The 9376-nt window shown below is 40.7% G+C and overlaps 1 protein-coding gene across 1 annotated transcript in view; it reads right to left on the bottom strand.

The window, feature by feature from the left end:
- Positions 1-222: 222 nt before the first annotated feature.
- Positions 223-9376, bottom strand: part of NR2E1 (nuclear receptor subfamily 2 group E member 1) — a 20162-nt gene continuing 11008 nt past the window's right edge. The window contains exons 6-9 of the mRNA XM_027895433.1: positions 5112-5208; positions 4577-4726; positions 4219-4324; positions 223-1672 (exon numbers count right to left, since the gene is read on the bottom strand). Of these exons, the coding sequence (XP_027751234.1) occupies positions 1510-1672; positions 4219-4324; positions 4577-4726; positions 5112-5208 (516 nt within the window). The 3' untranslated portion in view covers positions 223-1509. The remainder of the gene's footprint in view (positions 1673-4218; positions 4325-4576; positions 4727-5111; positions 5209-9376) is intronic.

Below are 9376 nucleotides of genomic sequence, written 5' to 3'. Positions count from 1 at the left end.
TTTGAATTACATGGAACAGTTCTATGCAGAATCTCAAAAATCAGGATCACCTAAGCTACTCCTTTGTTGTTTGTCTAACCTGTTTTTCAAACCTCTGTTGATGGGGAGTCCAAAGCATCTAAGGCAATTCATTTTAGTAGAGAATAGTTCTATTCCCTGGTCAGTGGGATACAGTGGAAGAAACTAATTAAGAACAAGCGTTAAAAGAACCCTGGAAAGTAATTTAAATTCAATATATTTTTATTCTTTGTAAATACAATGAGTACAACTTTTTAACTTCACAAATCGGTTAATCCACTTTGTACAGGAAAAGTTTTACTCATTCTATGATAGTCCAAGTGCTGATCTTTCTCAGTGCTAGTTCCTAATAACAAATTTTGAAAAGTACAGCAGCTATCTTTAAAAGGTTTTTTTTTCTACATTTTTCATACATCAAATAAGCAGCTTATAACGTTTTTGTGTGTGAGAGGGTATAGGTGAACAAGGCTTCGAAATTAGAACCTGGAGTATTCTAAAAAGGCATTGGAGACTTTTGGAAATTGTTAGCATTGTATCAGTCAACAACCTTTATTTCTTTGAAATAAAATTCCTTCCATTGATTTTTTTTTTTAATAGTCATTTCATTTCTCCGCACATCTCATCGACAAAGAGTTTGGCCACCGTTGCCTTTGGTTTCAGCACTGTGCCAACGGGACAGCCAGCAGGTCACTGAAGCGGTCATCTCCATTGTATTTGGTTTTGCTGTTTTAGTCTTCCTTTCTTGACTTGTATCTTTTCAGGGGGGTGTGTGTGTGTGTGAATGTGTGTCTGTGTGTGTGGAAGAAGAAGGAGGAAAGTTCGGGAAGGAAGTGTATAAAGCTCTTGTGTCTTTGAGATGTTAACCAAACAAATTGTGACATCTGCGTCAAAGATCACCAGTTCATTTTGTAGGAAGAATGGAACTGCCATCGTAAGCTACTTTTTAATCAGTTCTGAAGGCCACTTCATGATGTATTATAGCAGAAGCAATGTTTTGGTAACCTGGTCTTAAATGTTGCCTATCATATTAAAAACATTTTCCCAACATAGGCTACTTTTAAAACAATTCTGAAGGCCACCACATCTTGTGTTACAACAGAAGCCAAGTTTGGTCACTCAGTTCCAAATACTGAACAAACTAAAGTACCTTCTTTCACATTTTGTCTCAGATCTGCCAGTTAAATGAGAGAATAGCAGAGTCTTTGTTAACTATGACTGGCATCTGAATTGCCTCCATCCTGTAGTAACAGGAATAGCAGCCAAATTCCAACCACTTTCACTTTTTCTGTAGAACAAAGCATTCTCTCCATGATCTAAATCACTCTGTTCAGAGCAGCAGAATCATATCTACTGGGGTGTTTTTTGTCAATGAGTTTAAGGGCTAAACATTCCCAGGCTTATGCTTCCTGTAGATTTTGTTAGTTGAGGCTTATTCTCCATAGATAAAAGTTCTTCTCAAACTGTCCATCCTGATTGTTTATTTAAGGTAATTTATATGTCACTGGATTTGTACATATCTGAAAGCAGTCTTGTAATTGGTACATTCCCAATGGTCTTTTTGAAGAACACTTCTTCTATTGTAGATGGACTAATTGAACGTAAAGCTGGTAAAAGCAATAAAAGTTTCCCAAAACGACAGGGTTGTGTGGGATACCTGGGAGATGGAGAGAGAAAGAATGTTATTGAAGTTTTCAAGTATTTTTTCAGAGTAACTGTTTTACTTCATAGAAAAGGACCAACATTCAATAAACTGTACAGATGGTGCTACCTGTGTTTTGTACTCAGGTGAGCAAGAAGACTTGATTCCAAGGAAGTCTCTCAGTATAGCAGTTAGCAGAATATAGAACAAAGTTTCTGAGTTTTATTTATCTCCTTTGTTTATTCCCCTGGAGCAGTAGCAATATAAAGACTGGATCTGATGTGTCTCTCATACAACAACTCTGTTTTCAGTGCAGTTCAGGGAAGAGCTTGTCCTGTAATAACTACCCTCTCATTTAAAGTGCAGTTTAAACCTAGCTGGATTGTCATGGCAATCACTCTGCCCCTTTTTGGTTGACGTATGCATTGAATGCCAATTGACATTTTTAAAGAAAATTTTAATTAAAGAAGCTATGTGTATCCCCAGGTAATGTGTTTGTGTACAGGATATTTTCCATCCTTTCTCCCAGGTTTTGGAGCCAACACAACATAGGATGTGCATTCTAGCTGGGCTTACACTGACTTTACACCAGCAATTCTGAAACTTCTGTGGTTTCCCTAAAAGGAGGAGTAGGTCATTTGGAGAAATGTACTACTCTTCCAGACTGCCCTCCCTTGCGTCCTCTTGACTCCACTGAGATCAAAGGGCTAATGCTGCTGTAACGCTGGCAGGAAGGTATATTCAAGCCTGAGGATGAAATGCAAGCTGAAAGCCCTCTCCCAGTGAAGTCAAAGTGACAGTCCTGTCAGTGCACTGCGTATTTTCCCTTGTAAAAGGCTATCTTTTACAACAGATATTGTTTAGCCCAGTAGCTAGATACTTCCAACAACATGGAAATGCAGCAGAAAAATTGCCACGCCTGGAATGGAAACAGTGACTATGTATTTGTCCCTGGCTTGTCTCTTCAACAGTCCCTGTCTCAGTCTCTAGGGAGCAATCTTCCTGGAAAAGACCTTCCTAGAGAGCAGGAAGAGGTTGCTATGCAGCAGTTATTCTTTTTGCTCTGAAGCAGCCATAACTGGATGGAATTTGCATACTCCCATCTTCAGTCAGGCCATTCCCTTTAGTCTAAAGTGCTTCAGAGACTACTACCATCTAATCTCTGATATGGAATAGCCTTCTGCCCAACAGAGCTGTTACAACAGCAAATCCAAGTTTCAGAAGGAAAAGGTAGTATAGAAGTTTCTCTTTCAGGGCTCTGTCTCCCACTGCTCTAGTCTCATGGGCCCCCACTGCAGCTAAAGGACATAGATGTGGACTTCAAAAGCCCTGTGACAACTCCCTGGGAGTCCTGAACCAACCAGGGCAATGTTGCAGAAGATGTTTGGTAACATCTTCAGGCTTCTCCCCTGTCACACCACTCTGAAGCAGTCCATAGTAAGAGGCTAATGATCTGTTCCCAGCTAGCTGTTCTAGAATGTGGGGTTGTACTTTGCACATTTTCTGGGCTCACCCCCATGCACTTTGTGGAATGACAGCTAGAGCTTTTACAGCAGGTTTTAAGATTTCTATATCCTGTGGAACTTGTCCTAAATGAGACAAGGGGGAATATTTTCTTCCCATACAGTGATTCTCATCACTCTGCTGCAGCACCACAGTGAGATTCACGAGTTCTGGGGTTTTTGTTTCAACCTGAGCACAGACACAGGGTAGCATCTTGGAAGAGCCACTCGTGTCCTGATTTCTGTGTCTGCAATGTGGGGGAAATCATATGGGAATTGGAGATCATGGGTAAAAAGCACTCATCCTGGTCTGAGATGTGAAGTTTTGAGCATCACTTTTAGAGGTATTTAATTGGATAAAGTGTAGAGCCCTCTGAACTGCAAAGTTTTTCACAGCAGGTATCACTTCCCAGGGGAAGATCTCTCCTATTAGCACTTTTCCATTTGTTTAAATACATTGAAGTGTTGGAGCATACCCAAAGAAGGGCAACAAAACTGGTGAAGGGTCTAGAGCACAAGTCCTCTGAGCAACAGCTGAGAGGGCTGGGTTTGTTCAGTCTGAAGAAAAGGAGATTCAGGGGAGACCTTACCACTCTCTACCTGAAAGGAAGTTGTAGTGAGTTTGGTTTTGGTCTCTTCTCCCAAATAGCAAGCGGAGGAAATAGCCTCAAGTTGCATCAGGGAAAGTTTAGATTGAATATTAGGAAAAATTTCTTCCCCAAAAGGGTTATCAAGCATTGGAATAGACTGCGCAGGGAAGTGGTGGAGTCACCGTCCCTGAAGGTATTTAAAAGACACATAAATGTGGCACTTGGGGGCATGGTTTAGTGGTGGACTTGGCAGTGTTAAGTTAATGATTGAACTCGATGATTTGAAGGGTCTTTTCTGACATTTTCTGTAGTTCTCTTCCATAAGGAAATGCCAAATGCCAGCAGGCTGACAGCCAGTGAACACTTGCTGTAACAGCCCAGTCCCCGTTTCAGTCAGTGCAAATGCCACAGTGAGAGGAGGATATTACCCCTACACCTGCCAGAACTACTGGGAGAAGACGCCACTCACCTGGTATGAATGTAGCTGTTCAGAGTGAGCTGGGCTTCATCTTGAAGGGCTGCTATGGCAGCAGCATTTCGGAAACTCCTCAGTTCAGAACCGCTGTGTGTGGGCACTGGAAAGCAGATAGTTACTAGTTCAGCTTGACTCTTGGGTGGGTCAGAACAGTTCAGCTAGTGCTATCAACGCAAATTAAATGTTCCTATTAGTTTCCTAGCACTCCACTGTCAGTCTTTCAAAAATGCAGCACTGACCACTGGAATTCAATACTGGAAAACCTGTATGTGGTTTAAAACATATTTTTTTTCTTTAAAGTAGCAACCTCATAGTTATCAGACCAGATGAGCAAGAGATTCTTTCTGCTTACCAGCTTTGAAAGTGACAATGCATTTAAGACAGGCAAATTCAGTAGCATCTAGCCGAAGTTGTCTAAATCTAGCCACAACCTCCTGTAAAGCCTGTATTTCTGAAATAATTTTATTCAGCTTCTGAGAATCTGTATTGTCACCGTTCATGCCTGAAACAGAAACAGATGAAATAAATAATATTAAAGGCATTTCCTTTATTTTATATTGATTTCTGACAAAATCCTCTGTATCAATATCCACTCTATTGTCACACTTGTCTATCTGGTTCCATGTAAACTGACTATATTGTATGAAAGTTAATATAAAATCTTCTCTTGGATGATAACAAACACAGTAATTTGCATTTAAATGACAATGCAAGCGGTCATGAATACAACAAAACAACATTATTTGCATTTAAATATAGATTTATAAATGACAGGTATGCTCTATTGTTCAGTAGGAATTTGTAATTCTTTACATGTTGTTCTTTTTTCAGTAATGTATTTTTATGGTAATTTTTGTAACAAAGTCATTAAATTGTGCAATTCTTACCAGATACAGCCAGTAGAGTGTTAGCATCAACTGGAATGGCCCATTGTGCTATTCCTAGAACAAACAGTTCTCTCCAAGCATCTTCCAAAAGCATCAGCTGTCATACAATAGATGTACAATATAACATAGTGTATAATTTATAGATTTATAAACAATTTAAATATGTAAATTTCTGTTATTTTAAAAACTACTTTAAATGCCTGTCATGGTATTTTCCCCACAGCATTCATTAGCTCTTCTCTTAGGGTTTTGAGAAGGTGTCTAGAAATAAGTCTATGCATTGTGGAAAAACACTAAGCATTGGCTCACTGTGCACAATGTTGTGGACCAAAAGGGAAGAGGAGAAAGGAGAGTGAGAATTCCTTCCCCAAGAGTTTGCTCACAACATGAACACACTTGCCTTTGTTTCTCAGCATGGTATGGGCTCCCTGCTCCTCTCCCTCACACGTAGAACACCTGTTCTAGGACAGGTTGGATGAGTGCTTTCCTCTTGCTCTCTAGGAATTACACTCCTTTCCCCTGGGAAGGCAGAATTTGTGAAGAAAAGCCTGGACAACATCCTGCATCAGTGTAGGGAGCACTGCTTTAGAGCACATATGTATCTTTTAGCCCCTTCCTTACTAAGCGAGTCTTTAGGTCTGTCAGGCACAGCATCTGCACACACATATTGTTTCTCAGTGCCACCTGTTTTCCTGCTTTTTTTGCTTAAAATCACTCAGAAATTCCAGGCACTAAGAGCTGTTGCCTTTCAGAGATGTGAATATCCAGGCACCTACACTGGCAGCATTGCTGGTTCTCTGCCATTTTTGCATGTTGTGTGGCTGTATGGAGGATGTGTTTTTCTCTGTTTGAAGGCAATGCTTTTGGTTTCTGTGAAGAGTCACTGGTGCATCTGAAGAGGAGAAAAGACTTCTGGAAATGCAGACTGGCAAAGCCAGACATTTTTAATCTTGAGGGCATCTAGGATTGTTAGCCCAGACCAACTCTTAAGAGACATTTGGAGGACCCTCAGTTGAGCTGAAGTTCATGGCCTAAAGGGCATGTTGTGATGCATACACATTGCTGGGACCTTGTGCCTCACAATAGGGTGGGAGAGACTTGGAGGGGTGAGAACAGGAGTGGAGTAGGGAGGTATCTTCTAGCAGCTCCATGCAGTGAAAACAGATTTTCCAAAACTCATGCAGCAAAAAAAACCCAAACCAAAACAACCTCCCAAAACCTACAAAAATTAATGTTGCTGAAAGTTTCAGCAGCTTAGCTTTTTAGGAAAGTAGGAAGGAGGATATTTTAAGTCTATAAAGAGTCTGTAAGGAAGAACAAAGTAAAAAGAAGATGTTGTACCAAATTAATGATTATTTCCTTGGAATGAGATATGTGAAAGTAATAGCTGATACAGAAAGCATCAGTAAAAATGAATCCTTCATCAATGTGTGAATTCTTAACTGTACTGCTGTTCAGGGCAGTGTTATTTGTTGCCAACCAATAGGACGAGGTAACAGAGAGAAACCAGTGCACAGGAAGTTTCACCTGACTATGAGGAAGAAATTTATTGTGTGGATGACAGGTTGCTCAGAGAGCCTGTGGAGTCGCCCTCACTGGAGATACTCAAGAACCATCTGGACCCAATCCTGTGCCATGTTGTCCCTGCTTGAGCAAGAAGGTTGGACCAGGTGATGCACTGTGGTACGTTGCAGCCTGACCCATTCTCTGATTCTGAGATTACAAGTTTTAACCTCTCCTGTTCTGGTCTGAGTGGGATGAAGACCTCTCAGAATCTCTGCTCTAAAATGTCACTGTAGGGTTATGTCTATTTTGTGCCTTTTTATGCTATGTGCTTTGCAGGACTTCTACATAACCTAAGGAAATTGTGACAGGAATGTATTTCTGTCACTGCACGCAGTTACTGTTTGAAATACTTACATTGTATTTCACAATGTAGAAAACTACCCAGGTTATTTTATGAAATGTGGGGGAGGGGGTGTTTTGTCTAGAGTGTAGTGCCCATCTCTGCTCTGTTCTGAGAGCAGATGAAGATGCTCTTAAGTCTCTCCTAACCACTGCAACCTGGAAAACCAGCCCCTCCTTTGGATAATCCTGCCTGATGGATGGGCAGGTTTCTGTATGACATAGGAAATGTCACCAGCCTTTCATTTGCACTTTTTTTGTCATTCATTCATGCAGATACAATGGTAATGAATGGTGGTTCCTGGAAGATATCAATTTCATATGTTCTTTCCCACTAAGTCTTTAAAGCCAGAAGACTTTAGAAATAAGAGACTATTCCAATAGCTAAAGCTTTCTTCATGCCTATGCATAAGTCTGTAAAACCACTAATTAAAATAATTCATGCTGAAGTCATACTCAGCCCTCCTTCTTCAAAGAAACAACAAATACTGGGCTTTCTGAAGGACTAAGTTTTGCTTCTTAATCAACCCCATCTTTGGAGTGACATTTTGTTGGTGATGTGCGTTGGGCCAACCTGTCTCACAGACAAAATGGGCAGGTGTGCAGGCTAGCAGAACTAGAAGTATGGTGGTTTTTTCTTTGTGTGGCTTCCAGTTCATGATGGATTTATCTGTATGGATCTAAGGAAGGGATGTTTTACCAAGGGTAAGTGACTCAGCAATCCTCAGACTTGTGTTTTATCAGCAAATTAATTTTTATCTATTTCCTTGCCTTCAAGATGAAACTGTCTCAGAGTCCTGAAATCACAGTGCACTTGCCTTTTTTAGAAGAGCACAAAAAAACCCCCAAAACTCAGGAAAAGGTTTTAGAGTCTCCTCAGGCATATGTCAGGGATACAAAAAGAGAAATGCAGACATTTACAGCTGGGCCATTGTCAAATTAAATAATGCAATAGCACTGTTATAAAAATCAACAGTATGATTATTTATGAAATAAAGTGATTAAAATCAGTTATTTCTTCTCCAGCTCTCCTAATATGTCAGGGAAATCATTCAGAAAGAGGCCCAAGTCAAAGCTTTAGAGCTGAGCAGCTCTGAGTTTTGAGGAAGCTGGCTTGCAATGAGGTACAGCAAGTCAAGGAAATGTTAAGGAAAAGCTGGGTTTTTAACTAATGTTAGTCCCTTATATGACAGTGAAAGAGGTAGTGGGTTATTTAACAGGAGCACTGTGGTATCTATGGTAGATAAGCAGGCCTTGCTGTTTGAGGCATGCTTGTTCATGTGCAACGGAGACTTCCCTTGCTCCCAAATCCTGCTGCCCTCTCCTCTGCATACTAACAGAGATGCATAGGGAAATGCATCCCTATTATGTCAAATAAAGCCTTTTCCTAGGGAGCCTGCTGTGGACACCACTGGTGTAGAGATGGACCCAGTCTCCAGCTGTGTGCTGGGGCTGGGGTTTGGGCTGGAGCAGCACACCTGCTTCTTGTTCCTGATATTTGAGCCTGTTTCTTTGGTTGCTTGGTGTGACTGAGCCAGTGCTCCACAGGAGCAGTGCCAGCAGAAGATGAGATTAGAGAGCAGCATTCCACACTGGGATTGTTATCTTCCTAACAGTGTGTGTGATCTCCCGGGCCCTGTGTCATCACTCCCCTCATCCTCACTGGATAGCAGTGGAGCTGAGCAGTATTCCCCTTTGTATAATTTCCTGACAAGAATTTCAAAACATGGGTTTGGTGCTAGAAAAGAAACATTTTTATGTACCTTAGCCTCATATCACATTGTGACCACCATGATTTGCCTTTAGGTAGAAAACACTACTGGTTTCCTAAGAAATTATTTTCTTTTAGTTCAAAATACATATTTGCATATCATATGCAACATTTGCAACATGCATCTGTGGAAAGAAACTAGTTCCCCTGATGACTGCTATGTAGCATCTAGACTGCTGTGTAACATCTAAGGCACAATTTCTCTAGTAACCATTTTGGTAAATTAGCTCAATTGTATCAAAGTATGAGGTGTCTTTTATGATTGGGGCTTTGCATAGTTTTCCACCCTTCCATTTTATAATTGCGTGATTACTTTTTTAAAAATTGGTGCATTATACAAAGCACACTGAGTCCTCATCGAGAATCATAGAATCATAGAATAGATTGGGTTGGAAAAGACCTCCAAGATCATCAAGTCCAACCCCTGATCCAACTCCAATTACTATATCATGGCACTAAGGGCCACATCCAATCTCTGCTTAAAAACCTCCAGGGATGGTGAATCCACCACCTCTCTGGGTAGGCTGTTCCAATGCTTGATTACCCTCTCTGTAAAGAATTTCTTCCTAACATCTAACCTAAACCTCCC

This window comes from Empidonax traillii, unplaced genomic scaffold, assembly GCF_003031625.1.
Source record: "Empidonax traillii isolate 1590-97213 ecotype Southwest subspecies unplaced genomic scaffold, ASM303162v1 scaffold16:size2589160, whole genome shotgun sequence".
Lineage (NCBI taxonomy): Eukaryota > Metazoa > Chordata > Aves > Passeriformes > Tyrannidae > Empidonax > Empidonax traillii.
Note: the sequence above shows the minus strand (reverse complement) of the source record. Positions and strands in the feature narration are given on the sequence as shown.